Source organism: Heliangelus exortis, chromosome Z, assembly GCF_036169615.1.
Source record: "Heliangelus exortis chromosome Z, bHelExo1.hap1, whole genome shotgun sequence".
Classification (NCBI taxonomy): domain Eukaryota; kingdom Metazoa; phylum Chordata; class Aves; order Apodiformes; family Trochilidae; genus Heliangelus; species Heliangelus exortis.
In genome coordinates, this window is record NC_092454.1 from 7,881,804 (window position 1) to 7,908,109 (window position 26,306).

The window sequence follows — 26,306 nt, forward strand, 5'->3', positions numbered from 1 at the left end:
TCTCTTCTCATTCTCCCATTCACCTTTAATATTTTGTTGTTAATGGATCATGCTAAAAAGGATTAGTCATTTCAATTTACATTCTGCTGCTTTCTGCATTTAACATTCTCACTGTAAGTGATGAATTATTGACCATTTAAATGTGACTACAAACAGCCTGAAAAAGAAGGTCTGCTTTACAGTTTGCAATGCTGAACTCATACAGCATAGGTCAAGGTTTTCCTTTCTCTTTTTAGTCACCCATCGATGGGCTGACTTCACAGCTTTCATCTCCTATGCCAGTACCTCGGGCTGGTGTACTGTCTGGTGTTCAGCGGCCCAAGAATAGGCCCCAGGGTTAAATATTGTTAAGTATGTGAAATTTAACCTATATTATTGATATTGGGTTCAGACCAAAGTGTCTGCAAAGTGGCTTAAAAGGAAGAGTTCATTATAGAATAAAGCACTTTGGCAGAAGACCAGATCCACATGCCCTTAAAATTGCTCTTGATTCCCTCTTCATATTTAAATATACGTAATTACAGAATCGGCCACTGTTCAGAAACCAAAATCTGTCTTTTCAAAATAAGTCAGAGAGATCTAGGTGCAAGACGATGTATTATTTAGGATTTGACATACTGTCTCCTGTGTAGTTATAACAATACAGCAGGGCTCAGAGAGAGGTGTTCCTCTGGGGCTGGAGTAGTCTTGTAGGGGCACAGAGGGTACTCATGAAGGAAATGGTGAGTGCATTGGCAGTGCAACAGTTTTTACAGACTGTAGAGAGGTTCCAAATTCCCCCTGTAGAAGTGACTGAGTTATCCTTACCTTGTTGTCTGAAAATCTCCTACGTGAGATGCACCAAGACAACTCTCCATGGCCAGCTCAGAGGCTAGAGGTGAATCATGCTACTCCAAGGTAGAAACCAGTCCAATTGTTTCTCCTTGGTATTTTGGAATTTTTTTTTTTTTTTTTTTTTGGTTTTTTTTTTGGTTTTTTTTTGGTTTTTTGTTTGTTTGCGGAGGGAATTAGGAGACCTGGATTTGGTTACTAAATCTGGGGAACCGTAGAACTGTGCACTACACTCTGCACAACGGGTGACAGCCCATATCTGGAAAGTATCCACAAAGAGGAAGGCTTTGCTCAGGCTGGGAAAAAACTGAAACATCATTATAAAACAAGTTGCTGAAACCCCAGGATAACAGTAAGAGGCAGGCATGTGTTGATGGTGTAGGCAAGCTTTTACCCTCCAATGTATTCAGCCATTTAAAAATAAAACAACTTTCCCAGAACAAATCCCTGTGTCACATTATGGCACTTGTGCATCTGCTGCTTTCAGAAGATTTGTGTAAGGGTTTGGGGGGAGCATAGAATGAAGGCACCCATCAGTGTCTCAAATCAACTTATTTTTTCACTTCATGGCCTTGGAAAAATAGCAGTACATAAACACATGCTTCAGATTTTAGACTGTTTTTTAAGACCCATTCTCAGTGAACTGGGCAGGTTTGAGATGTAAAAAATAAAGGGAGGGAAGGACAAAGAAGATATTTGTGTTGGCCAGAAGAGCATCAAATAGTTAGGTATCTGGTGAACTTTTTAGGCACCTCACCCTTGTCACCTGTATAATGGAGAAAAAAAGCCTTCTGGTTAGAGAAGTGGTGGTGGACAGTGTGGACACAACCATAGCCATACCCATCAGGTGGCTGAGCAGGACCTAGTGGTTAGTAGGAAACATGGGGCTTTTGGCTCCTTGTACTTGTGATATTTGTACTCCGAGGCTTCCTTTATCTTTGGAGAATTGTTTTTTATTTTGTTTTGTTTTATTTTTAATAACTAAAAGTACTATGTAAATTCTAACCATCAGTGGTTTAGTGCAATGTTGCATGTATGTGTTTCATATGCCCAGAGTGTCATGCATTTAAATTCACAGGCATACCACATTACATCAAAACACTTAAAGTTTCTCTCAAGCACATAGAAACCTGACAGAGGATGTTAGAAAAGTTTTGACAGAGTTCGAAATAACTGGATTCCATCTCTGTCAAGTTTTCCTTTAAATTAAAGAAATTAAAATTAATAATGTTTCTTGGAATGGGTGCATGTTGGGAATGTTCTGAATACAACAAAATCCTTCCTTCTGGGGAAGGATTTGAGAAAATGTGCGTTTGTGTTTATATTTTTTTTAAAGTTTTAACATATCACCTGATGTAGTAATGCACCATTTGAAATTGATGGGCTCATTGTACTTATTACTGACCAAAATTAATTGTAAAATATGTCTGTAAATGGAACAGACAAGGAAAGACTGGTCAAAGATGTGGTTCAGAATGTAAAATGGTGTGGGAGTGCTTATTGTAATGAATTAACCCCAGAAACTGCTCTTTTTGCTTCACAGGTGTGTTTAGTCCCAGTTGTAAAAAGAATAGTTAAAAATGAAGGTGAGATTTATTTATGTGGACACACTTATTTTCCAGAAGAGGAAGTGGACCTGCTGGAGGAGAGAGATCATTATTTTTGAGAAACATGCTGGCAGAAATTACTCAGTTATGCAAATTTCCTTTACTGCTTGCTTTTGAAGAACCTAAATTCTTTTGGTAATGGAAACTTATTTTAAGAATTTTTACAGTTGTGTGAAAGGAAAAATGACAGACCTTCAAATCATTTTGGGCCTTTCAGGCTATGAAGCGTGATTTCTTAGCATATGGCTACAGGAAGAGGGTCTGGATGTGCTCTGGAAAATAATTTTCCACAAGCTATTGCCAACTCTGCAGAAGGACTTCCTGAACGGAGACTGAAAAGATGCTTCTGATTCCACTCAGGGTGTTCTCTTTAATTGAAATGTCTAACTTGCTGCAGTAAACCTTGAAGTCCCCATGAAAAATTCATGGAGGAGAGAAAGAAAGCCTAAAGACTTGCATAGTTCTGTAGGAAAGGACTGGCACTGAGGCTAGGTGACATGAGAAGTCCTGCAGTTCTGCCAGGTGGTACCCTGGAAAGAGCAAGGAGTCCAACTCCTGTCATGCTCCTGAGCACTGCTGAGTTGAGAGAGAAGTATTGCACATGATCCCAACCAGGCCTTGTAATTTAACTACCTTCCCCTTTTTTCCAGCCTTCCTTTCTGTCTTGAGGGAGTCTCATGATAAGCTGGGCTCTGACAGTAGATGTGAATAGTTTCTTCTCCCTTTGGATGGAAGATGGACAAAAGTAGTTCATAGCTTCTAACCACAGACTTTGCCTTGGAAAGAAAATTATCTTCCCTTCCTTCTGGACAAAATCACAGTTCTGGATGGGCATTCCAGATGAATTTACAGATGGAGATGAATGAGAGGGAGATATTTCTATTGGAGAATAAGGCAGGCACTACTTATGTTTAGCTTCTCTTTTCCTTACATGGAGTGAATATGGAGTCTTTTTCTTAGCGCTAAAGTCTTGACAAAGTAATCATGCTGTAAGGCTCACTGGGTAATGGTATGCAAATAGGTGTAAATCAATAAAATTTCTGGAGGAGAAATTCGAGTAGTATGACCCATACATCATGGAATTGGCCTGTAAAACTTAACCTAAACAAAATAAATCTAATTGTCAGAGAGGAAGTAAAGTGAGATTTGAAAGTAAGTGTAAAATAAGCAAAATATTTGTTTTACATGTGCATTTATAGGCAGCTGTGGGGGCTGTGTGGGGTTTGCCTAGGAGCAATACAGTTGGTGAGGACACTGACATGCAGATGTCAGAGATGGGTTTTGTTTATGGTGTTCTGGCATATGAGAAGTTAAGAATGTACCAGAGGTCCAGTGATTGACATCATCAAATGCACTTGCTGTTCCTAAGCTCTTGTCTGTCTTGGACCTGTTTGACAGCAGAGCCAAAGGTCAGAAAGAAATTAATCTGCTGTAAATTAAACTAAATGGATTGCAGGGTGTTGTTTGTGACAAGAGTAAGTGGTGGAAGACTTCAGCATGCAAAGGGCTGCAATTTAGACCTTGCCAGTGGACTGGGTCATTCATCTTTCCTTTGTAAAATGAGATGAACCTAGTACTTCCAACCAAATAAGGATAGCAAGCAAGAAGGGTGTTTTTAGCAGTTTAACCCTGGGGCAGCTCCTATCTAAATAGCTATTAGTGTGCCTCTCCTGCCCCCTACCAAAAGGAATAGTAATAATAATAATATTCATGCGGGGAAAAAAAAAAAAAGTTAGTTGTTGTTCTAGATATCTCAATTCTAACTCAAACCCTGATGATCTGTTCTTTATTCTACAAAAAGATTGATGCTTGACTGGCAATAATAGCTGAGGGCTACTGTGGATCAGTGCTGGGTGACAGAAAATCCAGGTGCTGTTCCTGATGGGTGACTTTGGGTGAGGCATCCTGTTTCTCTCTTAGCATGACAGAACCTGCTGCAGGGATCTCTCAACTATTTGCCCTGTCTGAGGTCAAACTCTGCTTGACTCAAGCCTTCTGCCATTTGAAGTACTTCTTATTAGCTCTCTGCCTCCTCAATATTTTGTTTAATCCCCTGAAAACTGATTGAGACACACATAGGTGTAGGGAAAAGCTTTGTGTTTAGCCCATTTGAATGTGGTCCCAGGCATGCATATGCCTCTTAACATGAAGGAAGTACTGATTCTGGCTGGGATTTCACAGATTTCTAGCTATTAGATGGCACAAATAAGCTCCTATTGCAATGAAGTGAAATAAATGGGTGTACTTGTAGGGGAGCTAGCTTTCTGTTGAGAAAAATATAATGATCCCAGCTTCTGTGGCAGCTGAGCCAAAATGTGTATGTATATAAATGAATGTATATCTCAGTGCTTAGATACTTGTATGATGGATGCTCTGGGAGAAGGTAAACTAGCCAGAAAGGTATGAATAAATGTCTTGCCAGTGCCCATCAATAGGCAGTGACTGCTGCTGACATGCTGTGTCTCAGTAGGCAAACTGTAAGGGCTTTAAGTAAAAACAATTATTGAATGTATGATGTCTAAGTCTATTAGTTGTATACTATTATTGACTGACGTTAGATTAAAAAGCATGTCCTTATTACTCTCTCCTGTCATTAACTTGCCAGAAAAGGTCAGTCAAGAAGTATATTATTACTAAATTGTAGACTCACACATTTGTAGCTGTAGCAGGAATAAAGCCATGGAGGAGTAGAGCCAAACTTTGGGCAGCCCAGAGCCTAGTTTTGTTCTCACTCCCCACATTTTGTAACAAGGCCAACTGCTCCACATCCAGAGCCATTGTTGCATTGTCTATATTTTGTGCTGGAAGCCAGAGGATTTGTCTTATTGCACATTTTCCTCAAAGATACAATGTCTTATTTCCTCTTTTCCTCTGAGTGCAGACTACCCCTGCACTGTGAAAGAAGCTGGATCTAAGCCTGCACTGGAGCCCCTATCTGCTGGCCATCAATAAGAAGACATCTGAAAACCCGTGGTGTGCTTGATCTTAGGGAGAGAGGGAAAAGAGAGGGAATAAAGGCTATGCATTCAAAGTAGATATTTACCTGTATCATAGAGGACTGAACTGCTGTGTCTGTCCTGTTTTTCTGCCACTTAACATCTGCATCCATATTGGCTGATTATCCCCAGACAATGGAGAAGAAGATGCCGAATCCTTACTGATCCACTGCCAGTGGACATCAGGAGCCAAAACTCCAAGCAAGAATATGGAATTGCAGAGAGTGGGAAGGAGAGCAATTGTTGATCAACCTCTTTACTGACAGAGACATCATAAAGTCAGCATCATAGTTTCAGTGACAGAGGATTCCTGCCTCTTCACTGAAATACCCAAATTTAACTGCATGAACTCCTTTCACAGAAACAGTACTGAACTACATAGAATGCCACAGTGCTGTGAATTAAGCATTTTGGAAGTCTTGATGTTTCATGTCACTGGTATATAAAATTATAAGACTGAGGATGGTTTGGACTACACTTATTCCTTTTCCAGAGCTTTCTTGAAATGGTCTTTCAGCTGCTCTAAACTTAACAGATGTCAGTGTAGAACAGCCTCAGAGGTGAAAACAGGAATTACCCTTTGACCCACCATTGTGGACTTATAGATGCAGGAGCAAGTTAATGACACAGATGGAAGAACATCTAAAATATTTAGCTTCACTAAAATGAAGATTTGTTTAGGGATTTTTTGACCTCTGCCTCCTGTCTTGGACAAAAAAAATCATCATAATCTCTTGATTCAGAACAAAGTTTCTTATAAACTTAAAATTTAGGACTTTTCTTTCAGGAACAATGCCATTTTGGCCTTGCACCTACTTCTCTTTCCCCTCTCCCAAATAACCACCATGAAATTGTCTGGCTTAGCATATGGTTTTATTCTTTGACCCTTGCATACCTAAGGGAATTGAATCACAAATGGCTTGTGTTCACAAAATTGGTGGAATAAAGCCCAAGCTTTAAAGATGCAGCTTGGCAGCTTTTAAAAGGGCATAAGTAAAGGAATAAAACATTGGGTGAAGTTTCCAGAATGATTTGAGAAAGTGATTCCTAAGTGAGTTAGGGGAATTCAAAGAAGATTCTGACATTCATTGTCTCTTAAAGATACAGAATGATGAGCCATTACACATACATTTAAGCATCTTTCTAAGTGTTCTTCAGAATATATGTTATTCTGTTCCTGCAGTAATGGGATGTGTGTAATTCCAGAATAGGCTTGCCTTTAAAGTAAATCTCTGCAGTATTGTGGCAGAAGTAAGGGAGCTAGGAAAAGACTTTGCCATCACAGTGAGATGGAAGGTAGGAGCTGTTTGCTTTTCATGAATTTGTTTAAATAACCAAGTAACATTTAAGTATTTGGAAGTATCAGCACTGTTCCACATGTCAGAGACTTGGTTGATTGCCTGATGGGGGCTGGTTGTGCATCCTGAAAGTGAGCTATAGCACAGGTTTCACACGTTAAGAAAGATGAATGAGTTCCTCTGTAAAATCAAAGCAGATGAGACAAGGTGTAAAGACATTAATGTCTACCACTAGGTCATTCTGGCTACTTTGCATTCTTTCTACTGTTTGAGCTTCTCTCCAACACACCTGTATTTCTTTTGCTCTCAAAACTCCTCTTCCTAAGAAGAGGAAAAGTTAAGGTTTTTAAGCTACTCTTGATAGTTTTCATCTCTTTTAAATATCCTGTCTGTAGTCTACTGTGTTTCAGAAGTGTCACACCAAATCCTGAAGCGAAGAGTGAGAACACCAAGCTCTGTGTAATGCAGGTGCCCAGGAGAGCAGTAGACAGGCTGGTTGCTATAACATCTTGTAGCTGTAGAACATATTCAGTTCCAGAAAAGATCCCAAATCTCTTTATGGACTAAGTTGAGAGAAGGTAAAAGGCACTATGGACAAGTTGGGAAAAGCTGAAAGAGGCCGAATACTGTTTTTAACTTGGTATCTAGGATAAACAGCCCTGACCTACTAAGAGCTGTATATGCATAGATGGGTTTCTCTGCTTTTTTTCAAACGTTCTTTCAATGTCTGTGAAACTGGGATATCAATTTCTCCCTTTTCTGTGACATTAGTTCAGAAGAGGAATCAAAATTGTGAGAGACTCCTGCAACCTGGCTAGAAAACCCTATGTTTTACTAAGTTTAATATGCTGTACTTATCAGCTATTGTGTTTCTGTATAGAGGACAGTTAAATTAGGTGAAGGCTGAGATGAGAACCGACACTCTCGACTGTGTCTGTGCAGTCTGATTTCCTTCTGGTAATAATAGAAACAGGGAGGTCTGTCCTTATGACTTCAATAGCCACAACTGCAGTGATCTAATTCGGGAAATGTTGAAGTATTGGAGTGGTCAGACAAAAAAAGAGCCCTCTGAATTGTTTGGTGAATCTAAGACACCCTTAAGATCTCAAGAGTCCAGAGGTACTTGCTCTATAGTCTTATCAGAAAATAATTTCCCTTGCAGTGTGAGACTGCTTTGCATATCAAGACTGATCTTTCCTGGGCACTTTATAGTTATCTTAAGGAAAAAATAATGACTAATATCAAGACTACTGTTAGGGTAATCCTAGGACAGCTTTAGCTTTGCAGAAGTAGAGCATAAGATTTTTTTATTGAAAAGGAGGAATAGTTATATGCTAAATCTCTTCCACCTTCCAACTTAATGCTCCACAGGATTCAGACTGAGGCAATGTATATTGCATTATGATTCCAAAACATGGATTTATTTATTTTTTTCTTTATTTCTGAAGATTCCTAGGAACAGATCTGACAAAAAATGTTAAATGTTTTACATATGTCATGTTTTGGTAGCTGTTTGGATGAGCTGACCTCTCAAGCTCCATTTCATAGTAATTGGAGTGAATTGATGCTTCTGTGATTCACCTACTACTGCTATGCAGACAAACGTGGTGCTCTCACTTTTTGTAGAGTTGAACAGAAAATATGGTTGGCATGACTAGTAGGCTTATCTAGATATGCTATCTTGTGCAACAAAAAATAAAAATATATGGACTGATTTTTATTAAATATAAAAAAAAATTATTTCTCAAAATGATAGAGTATTTTGTCCAAGTTTCCAATAGAAATAATCTTTGCCCATGTAAATTTCAATGATAAATTTCTAAGTGTCTGATTTTGCACCTTCTGTAAAGCTTTCCAGGACTCTACTACTCCCCTCTTTCTTTCCCCCACCCTTGCATTTTCAGCATAGTAGGAACACTCCCTTTCAATGTAAATTGAAACCTATGCTTTTTGAAAAACAGAAGGGAGTTCTGTTTTAGAAAAGGGTAGTGTCCATGACACCTGATAAATCACTGCACTGCAGCTAAGAATTTAGGCTGACGGGGATATGGCCTAGAACATGGGATTGGGGGAAAACTTGTTCCCCACCATTGCAGAAAACTGCATTGCATAATCCTTTTCATAAGTTTATCGAGCCTCATCTTTAAACTAATTAGGTCGTTTGCTCTCTGTATCCTTGTTGGAAAGCAGTTCCAGAGCATCACTCCTCTGATGGTTAGAAACCTTTTTCTAATTCCCAAATCAAATTTATTCATGGTCAATTTATACTTATTTGTCCTTGTGCAACATTGTCCTTTGTTTTAAATGCTTCTTCTTTTCTCCTTGATATTTGCTGTGGGGATGTGGCTAGCAGTCCTGTCTATGCTGAGCTTTATTTCATGCTACTAGACAGGGCAAGCTCTTCATTCTTGTATAAAACACAAGCTTGCATAAAATTACAAACTTGGTAATATCTCTCTGAGTCAAAGTTTTTATTCTGTCTCTTGGTGCACAGTTGCAGTACCCCCTGCTCATACTAAGGCCACACAACATCACTGTTAATGGCAATGGTACTACTTTCCTTGATCTTGAGTATTCCTCTTGTCAAGGGCTTTGTTTTAACTGCTGGAGGCAGCATTAGAGCAACACACTGAGGTGAAACCACTGTCCTTTCCTTTTTTGCACTTGTCCTGAATTTGAAGGAAGGAATGAAAAGTGATCCCTAAATTACTAGCTGGGAATAGTGACACCCCTGAACACACATTTCAGTATGGTATAACATGCTCTGTCATGTAATGCTCACTGGATGGGCACTAACTTGCTACCTTTGCAGGAAGTCTCTGACCTTGCAGAGGCCTGTGTGGATCTTGAATGCTGACCAAAACCAGAAGAAAGAGTAGCAGAAAATTGCTCTGGCAATTTGTGAACCTCTGGTTCACAAAGCAACGTACAGTGCAAAATCGTGTGTGAAGGGAAAGACTGATGGCACATAGTCCATCCTGGTGTGGGATGTGAGTGACAAGAAAGCACTTTACAAGTGGAGTTCTTCTGGGGACACAGAGTTTCATGAGTTCTGTGAGAACCATAGCCAACGGGGTTGTGGTATGGCTGCAGGGCATTCGTTCATGAACTGCAAAAGTCTTAGACATGGTAATACAGAGACTTTGTGGAATCCTGGCTGTATTCCATGGAGGGCAAAGACAAGAGGTAGAGTAACACAGATATCATCTACAAAGATCAACCCTCAGTCCAGTGCAACAGTGGGTTGTCACTGAAGAATTCTTTTCAGTTGAACAGACCTGAGCATGAATTATCAAACACCATGTTATATCCTAATATAGACATATCAAAGTGATATATTGATATTTCATGAGCTACAGATTCTACATTTTGTCCATTTAACTGTTAAGTTTGGTAAGATGCTTAAAACTGAAGCAAGCATCTGCAAAGTATGTTCTTTCATCTCTGGTTATGAAATTCTTTCAGGATACATCTTTAGTAACGTATTTCTGAAATGTCTTTGAAGAGACAGTAGAGGGAAAAAAATGTACTGCATGTGGGGAGTCCAAGTAGTGTGAAAAAGGCGTGTAGTGTATGCATGTCAGCATTTGGGAGGAAGAGATGGGCCTTTTAGACACATCCAGTATGGGGTTGTTTAGTAATAGCTGTGACCACATCTTTCTGCTTTTTACTCTTTTGGTCCTTTCCAAGGTAAGGGATCTTTCCTTCTTAGCTATAGCATTCTATGTACCCTGATTAAAGGTAATCTGTTGCAATTAAGTTATATGATGATCATATAACATGTTTCAATTCAGGCAGTGAATTACTTCAGTTGCACTAAAGAAAGTGACTGCATGTATTTATTTTGACGAGGGTGCTGATCTGCCAAGATCTGTACAAGTGCAAAAAAAAAGACAGTCCAGTGACAAGCTAGAGTACAAAGAATGAGAAAGTAGTGTATAATCTTGTAACTGAAAACCCATAAAAATATACATTAATTAATATAACATTTGCTATAGGGACAATTTAAATTCTAATGTTTCCTTACTTCTGATTTACATTTAAAAAAACCCAACCCAATCTTCTATTTTCACTCCTAAAACTGTAAAGACCATGCAAAGACTTCATAGACTTAAGTGGGTATATTTTTTTTCCTTGGAGTTGGGGGAATATTATTTAGTATTCCTATGTGTATCAGAGGTATCATCATGAAAAATTGGGTTGATCAGCAGTAGTAGAATTAGAGAAGAAATTCTGACATAAATTTGTTCCATGTTGAGCAATGTCGGTTTATTGGAATCAAAATATTTAGCAAATGCTTCAACTCAGCAATATACTAACTGATCTATTTGGATCTTTAAAGGTTCACTGGCTGGCTGTAAATGGAGTGGTAAGCTTCTGGGAGCTCTGTGGCTCACAGTTCTAAAGCTGTTCGCTCTTGATCCCCCCTTTAGACTGCTCAGTGAGATCAGGTTATAGGTGGTCCTGGCAGCAGGCTCCTGTGCATGTTTTTTTAAGACAGCAGTTTGCTAAGCAGGAGTCAACTACTTTTCCTGGAAAGCTTATCCACTATAAACCATAAAAATACCCCACAAAACAAACAAAGCCCCTTAAATTTGTTTACAGAAAAAAACAACATCCAAAATGTTGCAATGTAATAAATGGCTGCAGAGAATGAGAGATTCAGTTTCATCAAGTGATTACTGTATACAGAGATCATATTTGGCCCAGAAGTCTTTGAGCCACAAGCCTGCAGACAGAGAGCAATATCCAGATGGAGCATTATGCACATCCTCTCCTTGTACTATTCTCAGTGCATTTGCTTCTGGCCACTGCAGGAGAGAGGATATTGTACAAGATGGACCTAGTCTGACCTCATACCGTCATCCTTACATAATGTTCTAATCCACTCCTTTTGAAGACAACACTATTTGTTGTTTGGTTTTTTTTAAACTCATTAAACTCCACTTTCCTACTTTCTGACATCAGCAGGGATTCTCCAGCGAGTTTCAGCCTCCCAGAGATGCTCAGCAGCTGGCTCACTATTTTTAGCTTCCCTGTTGGAAAAAATAATAAAGTGAATCCACATCATCAATGTGTATTTTCAAGCATCCACTAGCCAGTGGTTCATAGGCTGGTAACAGGGAAAGTTTTGGTAGGCCACTGAAACTTTCTTTCATCCATCTTTTAATATCTTGAGCAAAATGGCTTCCACTAATCTCTTCTGAGGATACTGCTCTACAGTCTGAATACTTCCTCATAGGGAACTGTTTGCTGGTACAGACATGCATCTTTGTTCATTCTTGGTTTAGAGGCTCTCTCATCTATATTTAATCAGTGGAGAAATAAATATCAAGCAAGATGTCATATTAAACCTTTTTAAAAGACTTAGTAGAATTATAATTGCTTTTTTATAACTGACTCTTATTTTTTATCCCCCTGAAATGGATCTTTATAAAACAAACAAAAAAACGCAATACTTAGAAAACTTGGCAGGTGACTGGCTGCTCAGCTCTGTCCAAACCTTTAAAAACTTCAGGCAATTGCTCAGCTGACCGTGGATGAATTATGTTTTAATACCACTTTGCATTCTAGTCAGTTGACATTCTGAATTTTTTCACCAAGAATAGTTACTGAAATAGAATTTTTTTAAAGATTAGACTTTCTCTTGGGTCAGCAATGTGTTAAACTGTTAGACAGAATTGCAGAAGTTGGGAATCAGGAGAAAGGGGGAAGTGGAAGCTCTCTGAATGCATTTGCTCTTGGAACAATATTAACTTTTGTTTATGGTTTCAAGTGACTTGAGTAATAAAAGTTCCATGAAGGACTGATTTGCTCTAATGGCTGTCAGAGACAGTTAGAAATGTTTACTTTTACCTTCTGTAGGCTCATAAACTTCCATCTTATAATTCACAATTACCTTAAATCACATAAAAATCTGGTCATGATTCTTTCTCCTTATGTCTCATAGCAGAATAGGGAGACAAAAAGCTTACAGAACTGTCATATGGAACAGTGACGTGAAAGTTGTTGGAAAACTGCTGAGGTAATATTGCACTCAGAGGTACTATCCCATGTTGATTTAACTCTTCTTTCTTTCTTTCTATACCCCCACCACCAACACACACATATAGACACCGGTCAGCCATGTTTTAATGGATTATTTAGTTTTTGTCTCTAAACTTAAGATCTGAAAATCCTTAGGTTATGTGGTACACTCTTGTATGTAAATTTAAAGAAAGAAGAAATTAACCTTGAGGGCTTAGGGCGTAGGGGCTGGAGGGGTGGAGAAAACGAACACCAATATTCCCAAGAGTCAGGAAGCATTCATGATGCTCAGTCTAAATGTTCTGTTGTTTAATTTTGTCTTATAACACGTGATCATTATTTGGTATCACCCTGAACAACCGTTTTCCATGCTTTGTGTGTACACCTTAAAGGCTTGTGGTTCATTATCATCTATCCCCTTGAGTCATCATTTAACCAAGTTATATGCATTTAGTTCTCTTAAACGTCTCTCACAAGTCAGTCCTCCCAGCTCATTAAGAGTTTTTACTACTCAACCCTGAATTCCATCATATTTTAATTTATTTGATTATTTTATTTTATTTTCCTTCCATATATTTCTGAACACTTCCAGGTGATCATAGCTGACAGGATCACTTTAGATGTGAATTTTCTATTGACACCAACGGAAAGAGATGTCTTTGTTCTGCAGGTGACATACACACTATTGTATGTAATATTGTCCACTATCATTTGAAAGTGTCCTTTGACATAACTGCCTTTCAGCTTCATGTGTCCTGTTGAACATTCAGACATTTGCCTCTGTGGCTGTTCACCACCAGTTTTTTAAGAGCTCAACCTAGTCCTCACCAGAAAGGATTCAGGTGGCTGGGCACATTATTAAGGGTCTCAGCACCCCCTAGGAATTTTTGTGATTTATTGTTCATTCCTCTTCATGTGTGAAATCTTCGTTGTTGCTCTGTTTTACATTTGAGATCACATTTTCTGCTTTGCTAGATAACTTTTCCATCTTGATGCAAGTGAATTTTATCATGCACATTCTTCCTGCCATTCCTCAGTGCTTTGAGAGTTACCCTGTTCATCCAATCAAATATGAATTCAATTCTCATAGCAAAAATTTATGTTAGAAGCTTTATCAGATCTTTAGCTGAAACAATCTATTACTCATTGTTCACAAATTTTTAAGTTGATCCAAGAAAAGGGAAAGAAATATTATTTTTTTTTTTTTTTTTTTAGAAAAGGTGATGAAAATATCCCTCTGGTAGTGATTACCACACTTTATCTTGTGTTCTTTATTCATCAGGAAATTGTACTTCCTTCACTTCACACTGACAAGAGCCCTTTTAAAACCAGTGCACTGAAGCTTTATAAATTACACAGATCTTGTTGTAATTAATTTCACTGTTTCTTTTTCACTTCAAAGATTACTTCCTTACACCTTTTGTAAAAAAATTGAAATTTTAGGCTGAAATTCACACACTGTTGGTTTTTAACCTTTTACACAGGAAGTCAGTCCCACAGCAGTGGATGAGAAAGTACACCTGGATGCAGGGGACAGTAGTGATTCCCTTTTTTTTAATTTTTTAACATTTTTTTGTAAGAGAATCTACTTGGGTCTAGTCAGGATTTTGTACATTTTTAAGAAAAACAAACTGATAGGTGTTCATCACTCTGGGTAGGGCCTTGGGAGGTTTTAGTTCAAGGCTGACCTTTACTACAAACTATTCTTGTGACTTTGGACAGGTGGTTAAATCTTCTTCCTGCCTTTGTATGCCTTCTCTTCTTCCTAAACATTTTATACTTGACCCAGGCTCTTAAAGCGAGCTTGTGCAACTTAGAATGTTTTACCAGAGAAGCACTGAAAGCTCTTATTCTTGGGACCTATCTTTCTTTCTGTCTTCTATAATAGACAGGACCTTTGAGAATGCTTTGCCATCTTTCTCCTACCCAGAGAACCACATTTCACCTTCTTTCCTCTCTCATACACAGATGTATAAGATGTATCTTTTGGTTCTTAGGCTTAAACAGGTAGAGCTCTGTTGATTAAAAAGATCCCTCCACCTCTTCTAGTCTCAGGATGGTCATCTTTCAGGAGCAGCTGCTAGTTAAAGATTTTCATTTTTATATCAGCTGGAATCAGGAAATACATTCTTTCTGGGTTTGGATTTGATGTGTAACGTAAATGTCCTAAGGCGGCTGCAGATACACCTGAATTTAAACTTCAACAAAACCCTGTGACACTTAACACAGAGTTTGAATGTTGTCCCATTTAGAGTTCTTGAACTTTAAATGAGGTTAAAATCTTGATTTTACCAGAAAGTAAAGTAACAGAAGTAACAGAAAGGTATTGAGCTTGATCTTAAGAGGTGTCTTAAAGGTTCCACTCTGAATCTGAACTTCTTGAATAGGAAAAACGTGGGCTGGATAACTTGGTAAGAACAATAACTCAAAAGAAAATCACATTAGTCTGCTTCTGAATGGGCTAGAAGTTGTCTGATAATGTCTCTTTTCTGAAGTTGTTTCAGTGCCTTTTGTTTTAAACTTTGTGCTGGAAATGTCAGAGATCTATATTGCCATGTGTGTCCTGCCTCAGAGAACAAGGAATATGAGGTTGTTTGGAAGAAGCAAGCTTGTATTTAGGGCAGGCTACTTGCATATTACTGAGCCAAGTGCATAAATACTAAAGCATTTGGTAGTTCTATTGACAAAATGTTCAGTGCATAGCCCTAGCATTCTTTTAGGGGTTAAAATATCAACTTTTCATATGTTTTAAAGTACAAATACATTTCCTGCATGCAGAGTTGATGTGTGACATCTATGAAATAACTGATCCTCACTGTGGTGAAGGATAATGTGCAGTAAAAAAAACAAACAAACCACAACACCCCCCACAAAACCCCAAACTAACCAAACAAATAAAGAAATACAAACAAATAACAACAATAAAACTCAGCAACAACAAGGACAAAAAATAAACCAACCCAAAATAAACCTATGTGAACGCAGAGAGCCAAGACTTGGAAAAAATCATGTGTGGCAGAACAGTCTAATTTACTTTGAGATGGTTTTGCTTTAGGTTTATTTTTAAGATTCAAAGCATTCAAAGTGAATGTTGTTTAACAGTAGCAATACCTCTGGAGACTAGCTGAGAATTCTTGAAAAAGTCTCCCCAGAAGAAGTGGATCCAAAAATCAAAATATGATGAAGAAGAGGGGAAAAGTTTCTGAAACATCTAAGTGTTTTAGAAAATCTACTGAGTTATTCATATGCTGCTAACAATAGATAGAACTCAAAGCCAGGACCCAGAACAGCAGGTACAGAATCTAATTAATGCACATACTCTAAGGAGATTTAACCCATAACTTCCTGATTGTGAGCACTAGTATTTCAATACCAAAACCAGCCACATTCTATAATTCCTTTTTTTGTCACCACACTGGAATTTTTTTTCTAAGACTGTAATATAAAAGAGAAAACACAAATATGTTGGATTTTTCATTGAAGTAATAGGTAAGCTGAAGTGAGACAATCTTAGAGATTATCAGGATGTTAAATTAACATTTTCTTACTGAGTAGACTTTGAAACCTACTTATTCTTATCCTCACTTTCCTAATCTCTAGATTTTTTCCACTCCTTTATGTTCAGTGACTGAGTTTTGAAATATTGGGAACACTGCTGCTTTGGCAGAAAACTAGTTGTTCACGGATTTCACTTTAGAATCAGCCTTTTTATATTTAACAAAAGCATGTCCTAATTGTTTGGTGGGTAGGGCCTGATGGCATGCATGTCACCCTAAAATACCTACTATCTAAAATAAATGTCTACAGTCATTACACAACAAATAAGAAACTGAAGTAAGGCTGGTCTGTTTAAAATAAGTTTTCTACTGTAATTCAAACCATCAAATATTTGCAGGCCCTAAAAAGTACTCCAGTGATCTTTTTGGTAGACAGCTACCTTTACCAATATTTTACATTCTTATTTCTCCAGTGTGTTGTTTATTCCTTGACAGTTTGCCCACGTGCATGAAAATTAGACACCTGTTCTGGGAAGTAAAATAGGAAGTTAATGGATGTCTAGACTTGCAGAAACCTGAGCAATGAATCTTGGGTTGACTTGAGCACAGATGATCAAAAGTATCTGGTGATAGAAATTTCAGGATGAAATTTGAAGCTAAAATCTTGACAGATATGGGAAGACAAGATCTGATATATGCTTGAGAGTTCAAAATCTTTCTAGTTCTGCCATGGAGTGAAGGCATGGTATCTGTGGAGTTACTTAAAAAGATCTTAAAAAGAAATTGAGGTGAGCCCTCAGAGGTCTGACAGTGACAACACACTCTGGTCTGATGTGTAAAAGCACTGGGCTCAAGACCATGCTTGCCTAATTCACATTAGAGCCTGGACTACTAACTGTCCTGGAATAAATTTCTCTTGCAGTAGGCTTTGATCAGAAACTGTGTCACCAGTCTGCAAAACATTTCTTGCTGAAACATTTCACTGAACCTTCCTATGATAAATTTTGACTTTTTAAAATGGGTGTTTTCATTAAGATCCTACTTGTTATCAAAAGTCAAGGTAAAACTCTTTGTATTTTGTTGAAATACATACACCAACGTTTACTCAAGTCTCTCTGCTTTCTGCCTGGACACTGCTAAATATAACTAAGAACTGCTTAGTCTAAGGAAGGGCTCTGATTTGGTTGTGCATATCCACATGTCATTTTGAAATATCATAAACACATTTTAAGTGAGTCAATGTCCTGAAACATGGTTTATTTCTGCATTTCCACATTTGAAGTATGAATTTGTTTTTTTAATATTGGTTTACGGGTGGATATAAGTGTACCTTATGTGTTCTTTCACATACAGGTCCCTGTAAAATTATCTATAGTAGGAAAATGACAGCATCATAATAGTTAATAGAAAATAACATAAGAGGAAAAAGAAAATTAGCATTCCACACAGCAGGGCATTTAGGATGTTAATCTGCCTTGCAATATAATTGACAGGGAAGCTGATATCTGGGAAGATTTTTATTCCTATCTTTCTCTCTAAACAGCTAGTGTTCAGTAGTTGTGCAGCAGGGGAGATGGAGAAAAAGAAAGTTCTAGCCAAGCAAATGTTCTTTACCAGCAAAGATGTTAACTGTCGTGAGAAGGTAGTTAATTACTGAGAAAGAAACAGATGAAGAAATTGGATAAAACATTTCCAGTTCCAAAAGTCTTTATTGATTCTGTCCCCCTCAAGAAAATTCAGGCCAATCTCTGAAACCCTCAAGTGATTTAACTTCAGGGAGTCTGATGTAGACAGAGCAAACGAGAATTGTTTCAAAGCTAGACATGTAGAGCTGGGATAGTTAAAGCAAAAAAAAGATCTTTTTTCCACTTTTAAATCCTACCTGGGAGATATAATCCAAGATGTTGATTTTAAGGAAAGAGTTTTCTTAGGTGTAACAACCTTTCTCTATGTAATATATTCCTCAAACTTCAAGCAAGGAACTGTTTTATTTTCAGAGGAAGATCTCTCTTAAAACACAAACCTAGACCATGAGCATGAGGGACATATCTCTGGCTCACTGCAGGTAACTTGTGCACCTTCGTCTAAATATTTCAAAGGTAATAAGGGCACCAAGAGACAGAAGCATCACCAAAATAGATATTCAAACCTGTGTCAAGGTAGGATTTGCTATTTTTCAGATAAGTTTTTTTTGCATCTCCCTCAGCATGAAAGCATCTCCCCTGACACTACAGCTTTTCTTAATTTGGAGCATGACCACTGGCATTTGGTCTGAAGTGTGCAATATTATTGCTGCCCTCCATTTTCATAGAATCATAGAATCATAGAATCCTAGGGGTTGGAAGGGACCTCGAAAGATCATCTAGTCCAACCCCCCCTGCCAGAGCAGGGTTTTCTGTATATAGCATGAAGGCCTTGGACTATTGTGTTGGAATTGCAGTTTTCTGCAACTGAGCTTTCTTGAAGTCCATATTGTGCTGCTGAAGTAAGGCTTCTCTGTCTTCTCTGCCTCAAGGATTTTGGGAAGTTGGGTACAGTGAAGATGGTAGGGGAAAAGGTTCTACAGCAGCAGACATTATGAACTGATTCCTTTGTTCTTTCTTGTGTAACTGTTTACAGAAGGGTAACTTGTTCTCCAGTTCATGTGCTATGCAGGAGTCTAACATAAAACAGCATAGGAATTCCAATTCAGGGAACCTCTCTGCTAAAGTCAGTTAATATTATTGTAAATAAAAGCAGGAAGATAATTGATTCAAAGGAGAAAAAAAAAACCAAAAAAAATTGGTAACCTTGTGATGGTTTTATCTTTCATTGAACAATTATTCTAATTTTAGTTACATGTACAGGCATCAGAAGGGCTGTAGTTTCAGAAGTTATCACCTGTCAGCTGATCTGTGATAACTGGTTGAATTCATAATCTACAAACACAAATGTTTGGAAACCAAAAACTGATCACTTTAGCCAGCCTTCTTAAAACCTCAGGTTATCCTAACTGATCTGGATTATCACCAATTTAGCTGAGGTCAGTGTCTGAATCAAGGTCTCTTCTGAGAGAGGCTATAGATTATGGGTCAAATCATTAACCTAATTTTATGTTGGTGTAATTCTGTAGTTCTGCTAAGTTACATGCAAGCTTTCTCCTTGACTGGATTTACACCCCTGACCTCAGAATCTGCTTTATTTCTTGGCTTTCATCTAACGATCTTGAAACGTCAAGCAAACTTTTTTAATTTTCCCTCATAATGCCAGAGAGTAAACATAGACCCAGAAAGATTTCCCCAAAGCCTGTTAAAGCATGTAAGTATTTTTTCACTAGGTATAGTCTGCATTGTCCTCTAATGCATTGTTCGGACAGACAGCAAATGCCTGAAAATGATCATGCCCATAGTCTAGCTCTTAGTCAGTGTCTCTGTACTTAGATATATGGAAAAGCTAAAGGCATGTTTGGGGTTATGTAGTTCTAATAAAATCATAAGATAGCAGTGAAACACACCATGCAAAGGAAGGGTCAGAAGTCACTAAGTGCTTGTTCTTTGATCTAAACAACGGGCAAAGAGGAGAAACTGTGCCAGTATACCTGTGGCTGTCTGCCAGAATAAAACAAGAAAGGGGGTAAAACTGCACTTTAGTTACAGTTATTAATAGATCTCCAGTATGCATCATCTCCCTCTCCCACCATATATAATAAGGATTAATTAAGGTACAACTAATGCATGTACTTGAAGTAACTGGAAAGCTAGAGGTGGCAGGTAGAACCTGATGCTGTAAACATGCAACTTTGAAGATAAAAACCTTCATCTAAGAGGCAGGCCTCCGTAGGGGTTTATTTGTCTCCTGTATGTGAAATCAAATAAATGCCTTTCATTGACGATAGACCCTAAAATAATTAATTTTAAATAGGTACATTTGAGTTAGGTGACCAGTGTTTTTCTACTTTGTTAGAACTGCTTACCTGGTTTAAAGAAGCTGCGAGGCAACTGATTCACTGAAGTGATAAGCACTGAGATCTCAATTGAAAAGACTGTTTTCATTTGTCCCACGATGAGCTGTGTACTGGTGGAGTGAAATAATTCTTGATTTTCAGAATTATTGTGTTGAGCTCAGAACAGTCCCCTGACTGTTTTGCCTCCCAGGCTTGTACAAAATCTTCAGGAGACTTACTGTGGGGTTCAAGTTGCTGTAAGTGCAATCATTATCCATCTGTATTCCATGCAATTATTATTTATGTTATTGAATTCCCTGGAGGCAAAATTAAAATAGAGCTTTTACATTTATTTTTTTCCATCTCAAGCTCTTGTTTTTGTTTCCCCCTTGTCTTTAACAGCCTTTTTTCCCAGGGGACCACTTGATACATCCTTATGTTTCCAAGAGACTGCAGTTCAATAGGTTGGGAGTTAATTGCCAGCTGGGAGTTTCCAGATGTTTATGTGCTAGCCCAAAGAGCTGTCCACTGATAGCAAACAAACAGCTGGAAAGACACAAACCAAACAAAGCATCTTTTAGCTGATTGACATATGTATGGAAAACTTGGCATGTTTGAGAGAAATGGAATTGAAATTAGGAACAACTAGGAGCAAGTCCTTCATTACCAATAATTAGTAAATTAGATTTTTTTTGCAAATTCAGATATAATTCTCAAGCACTGTATTCACTCAGTCATGATCACCCATACAAGTAGACAGAAATAAGGCACAGCCTTCACTCTGTCTTTCTTTAAGAGATAGGTTCAGAAATTTTCATTATACTGTTGAGCATAGGCTGTTCCAGGGGGCTGGATGATACAAATGATTTGTAATAGAGTATGAAACCTTTTAGTCAGAAGTCAAATTCCCATCTGGCCCAAAAAAGCTGATGGCAAATGAGCTATAAGTTGAGCTATTTAAGAGTTTTCTATCAAAATGTTGTGGGGTTTTTTCTCCAGTAAACTAAGGAGTTCTGTACAAAGTCAAAATTTTTGGTGGGAAAAATTGATTATTATAATTTTTTTTCCATCTGGGAATGCATAAATAAAAATAAATTTTCATCAGTTTGACTTTTCTCTGTAAAGTGAAGTATAGAATCACAGAATCATAGGATGGTTTGGGTTGGAAGGAACATTAAAAATCATCTAATTCTAACACCCTGTATGGGCAGGGACACCTCTCACTAGATCAGTATGCTCAAGGACTCATCCAACCTGGCTTTGAGCACTGCTGGGGAGGGGACAACCACAGCTTCTTTGGACAACCTGTGCCAGTGTCTCATCCCCCTCACAGGAAAGATTTTTTTCTTAATGTCCAACCTAAATCTCCTCTCTAAATGGTTTTAAACCATTTCCCCTCATCCACTCATTACACACCTGTGTAAAAAGCCCTACCCCAGCTTTTCTGTAGCCCCCCTTCAGATACTGGAAAAATAGCTAATTTATATGACATTATTTCAGAACTATGTTGTTTAGGGTGTCATATCTTGCAGTGTGAACCTGAGTGTTCAGTGTTCTGTTCTTTAAGCAACCTTCTCCAGGAAGGACAATCTTTGGAGAGGTGATATAGATGCTCATTGAAAGAAAATAGCCTAGAAGAAGAACACCTCAAAGCCATGCTACAGTTGTAATTCCATTAAGCATCACAATACAAAGGACAAATCAATATTTTGATGTTTCTAAGGGGAGGAGGGACAGGGCAAGAAATCCTATTACCTTTCATCCTAATTCACAAGGAGCTGAAATATGGAAATTTTTTCATGACAAGCTGCATGTCTATGTTTTTGAAAGATACTAGTCTAGATGATGGCTAATGCTGGGTTCGTGCCATGCAGAGCAATCTTGTGATAAGTAAAGGGAACACAAAAAAACCCCAGCTGGTCGTTGCTGGGATGGAACTCCTTACTGTCCCTAAGCAATTAAGATTTACTTACAGTACATTAGTTGTTATATTTCCTAAATACATTACTTTTTGCCTAACAAGAATGAGATAGAGTGTAATGAATGTGCATGACATTTTTAAGGAGCAAGGCCAAAAGAAATATCTTCACAAAAATTTTTTTTTCTTTTGAAAAACAGTTTTATTCGTCTGACCATATCAAAGATCAGCTTTCTTCTTTTTCATTTCAAAGTCTTTTCATCCTTAACACCTTGTTTGGGAAATCAGTGATGTTTGAATGCATTCCACTAAATGCCATTTCCAGAGGTTTGGTGCTTTTATCTCTTTCACAGATATGTTTGGAGAGATGATGGACGTTTCCTCCTGATGAGAACTTGCCCACATACACGATTTATGTGGAGCTTGGAGGGAAACTTTGCTCTTTCAGAAAGAAGTAATCTTCTGTCTCCACAGTCTGAATTAGTCATGATATGGTAGGAGTTGCAGGACATTGCTATCCTGAACTATCATCATGACCATCACAATCAGGAGAAAAATATAGCTATCATTATGGGAGCTTTACACTGCATAGTTTATCTCTATAACAGTGCACTATGATGTGCCTAATTAGACTGTATCAGCTGCTTCACGTCTGCTACTAAAGGGAGACTTTCTTATTGTGTCTAGTCAACAGAGAGCTCTCAGACTGTGATTTAACACTGAAATTAAATTTAAGCATACTTTCCCATTTGATTATCAAGCTATGGGTGACTTTTAAGGATCCTTTTCAATCCATTACTTCTACTGGCTGTAAGCTCTCTGACACAGGTTCTTTCTCTTTTCTTGTAGATGCAGACTAACTGAAAAATCATCCATTTAAAGTTTGAAGGGAAGAAATTCAAGTAATTCCAATTAGACTCTGCAAACTTTTGATGTTGTTTAGTCTGCCTCCTTGAGACACAAAAATTGTTATTGACTTGAATAAACTGAAAGGAACAAGACTTTCATAAAGCAATATGGGTAACAGGGTCAAAAATATTTTTTTCCCATGCTAAATTGGAACATTCGTCTAGCCTGTAGCTTCCCTGTGACTAGGGTAACTTCCAAAGACAATCTCTAGGAAAATATATATGTGTGTTTATAGAAAAACAAATTTCTCCCTAGTGACTTGTGCATATTAATAAATTAAAAACATTGTAAAGAAGAAAAATGAGGGCATATTTCTTCAATAAGATTGTCTAAGAAAGCAGACTGGGAAAAGCAGTGAACACGGTATGGGCAACAAGAGTGCACTGGTGATCAGAGCTGGAAAAATTCACTGTCTACTGTTCACTTACCTGCTGAATACTTTTTCAGTGGGACACAGTTTGTTTCTCTGGCAGTCTCTATATTTGTACTGCTCTGGGAAAATGCCCACAGTCTGATGCTCATGCTCCCTCATCTTTGAAAGATATGGTATCTCCATTTCAAGGAGCTGGTGAGGTTTTAGACATGTGGTAACTTCAGAGAAAATGTCCTCTGCATAATAAGCACTTCTTTTGCTGCAGAAACTGGCAGGTTTTCAGTATACTGCAGTAAAAAAAGAATAATCTGATCACATCAGACACACACACAACTGGTGGAAGACATTGCTACATTGACTAGTGTTACCAGAAGGCAAGAATAGAGGTGGGGAAAGAAGGCAGAACAGGGTTTTTACTCTGCCTTACCACAACTGGGCTTTAGCCTTTGTAGTTGATAAGACAGCCTTTTGGAAGAATCAAAGACATAATCCATTGGAGCAACTCTGAAGTTTTAATGATCTGTAAAGTAACATGGATGTTTCAATTGATTGTTTGGGCTTTGCTGTGATCGTATTTGTATGCATGGCTGGAAGCCAATGAGCCTTTGCAGCAGCTAGTGCAGGGTGGTGGCTTTCTGATGTGATGCAAATAGTGAGACTACTTGGGGATGCAAGTCAGGCTAAACAATAGATGTAGTTCTCTGCAATAAGAAGTCCCTCTACTTGGTGAATGCCCTTTACTTGAAGTGCTTGGTACAAAAGAAAGGCATGAGAACTTCAGAAAAATACAGCAGTAAAAGCCTATTGCCCATTCTGCTGCTGGAGCAGGAATGGGCTCTCTTACCCCAGCTTGCCACCATGTGGGTTCTCTGAGACCCCTAATCCTGAACAACTCTCTGTATCTACACTTAAACATGTATTATAGCAAAAATATACTGTTGTTCACTTTTCATCGGGGATCAGAGGACAGGATGATAGCTTCGTTTCTTGATTCTCTATTATTGAACTACTAAGGAGAGATTTTTATGACTGTTTTTTTTGGGACTCATGTGATGACAGGAAAGTGGTTTGCTCTGTGTCTCAATTTTAAACAGATTCTCACTGAAACACTGCTCTTAATGATGTTTTGCTTTTTCTTTAAAGGTTGTGCCTTCCTAACATACTGCGAAAGGGAGTCTGCTCTAAAGGCCCAGAGTGCGCTGCATGAACAGAAGACACTGCCAGGGGTGAGTCCAGACTGACAACTATTTATTTTGTTGTTTTTTAAATCTAAAACTGGTTACATGTGGAACTCCCATCTTGGCTTTGTAAGCATAATGTCTCCAGTTGCTTGGATGATTCACTCTTTACATTGTGCTAATAAAATCAAGATACCACCAACCCACCCGAATGTTTTCCATGCACAAGACAAAAAGCTTTTTGCTTACAGTGGGAGCCAGGAAAACAGTAAGTAACTGACTATAGGCTGGTTTCTACCAGCCTTACTCAGCTGAAGTAAGGCTTTAGGTTTCTGACCACTGCAATGAAATATTAGAACTGGTCACCAGGTGCTACCTCTTACGTTTTTCTTCTTTGAAGTGTAGCAGCAAGAAATCAAGAAGCAGATCACATTATTGAGTTATCACAGAATGAAAACATATTACTGATGACAAAGTGGTTTGACTGTGTTACTTCCGTATTCAAGCAGCTGTAGCAGATTGGAAAGGCGGTGACACAAGGAAAAAAGTGAGAGAGGAGAGATGAACACATGATAATGAGGAAAATTATTCACATGAGCAAGATCTAAGGTTCAGACAACAGAAGCAGAACTAAAAATAGAATCAGCATTGTCTGGGAAAGACCTGCTCTGGTGGAATGGGTTTCCAGTTTAGTAGGAGGAGGAGAGAGAGGGAGACGACTTAGATTCAGACAAAGTTTATGGGTTGGAAACAGCCGAATGCAGCATTTCTGTGGCTAGAACAGGGCTGGTTTCACAAAGACACAGAAGCCCATGATCAAGTAATTAAAACGGGATCCTGAGGGTTTGAGGTTGTATCTAAACAGAGAGGAAATTAATCCCAAAATCTGCCTTAATTAGTTGGCGTTGAATGACTGAGTCCTGCATACTCATAAACTTCTTTTCCACAAATCCAAAGACATATCAGTTGCTCTGTGTTACTGAAGAAAGTGTTGATTCTGCTCTGCTTGTTTCCATCATCCTGGGTCTATTTACCTACCTCTATGCCACCTTGCCAATATGGAGATGCCCACACACTTGCTCACCCACATCTATCTTTGCTTTAAAGGCCATACCTTATGTAAATATATACATACTTCATTCCCTAAAAATACATTTATGTCAGCTGACAAGTCCTCCTGAATTAGTTTTTCCCAGAAACTCGTTCACTGCAGACTGAAAGTAACTTGAGTCTTATTGAGGTTTAGGTTATTCTGTTTTTTCCCTCTCTATCAGGTGATGTTTTCTGTTTACTTCTTGGTCCTCTCAATTATAGAATTGTATGTACAAAAAAAGAAAATATTTTGAATAAGGATATTTCAGGTAACATTTTACCTGACATTTTCTGTAATATACTTGAAGTCAAATGTGCTTTTTACCAGAACTTGTGATGAATAGGGTGTTGTGTGTTTAAAATATACTAACAGGAATTCCAGTGGTTTTCACTGAGACTGTTTGACCCCCTCATTAGGAGTAAAACCATCCACTTGCATACAAAGATCATATCTTCTTTACAAGGTTAAAATATCATCTTGCAGTTATATATGATAGGAATATCTTCAAGAATACAGTGGGTCACTGAGACTGAGGTCTCATACCTGCAGAAGGAGAGCAAGTGATGATTTAATGTCCACGTTTCTAAACATCAGTCTTCATTTTAGAGATTTCAAATCACAAAACTCTTAAAGTCAAGGTGTTTCCTTGTACACTAG

General features: G+C 38.1%; 1 protein-coding gene across 11 annotated transcripts in view; it reads left to right on the plus strand.

Annotated features, from left to right (window-relative positions):
• CELF4 (CUGBP Elav-like family member 4) overlaps positions 1 to 26,306 on the plus strand; it is a 706,664-nt gene that overhangs the window by 66,195 nt on the left and 614,163 nt on the right. For all 11 annotated transcript variants that reach the window (XR_011723157.1, XM_071730001.1, XM_071729998.1 and 8 more), the window contains exon 2: positions 24,522 to 24,604. Coding sequence is in view for 10 of the 11 variants with exons in the window: in XM_071730001.1 (XP_071586102.1) it covers positions 24,522 to 24,604 (83 nt within the window). In the remaining variant the exon portion in view is untranslated. The remainder of the gene's footprint in view (positions 1 to 24,521; positions 24,605 to 26,306) is intronic.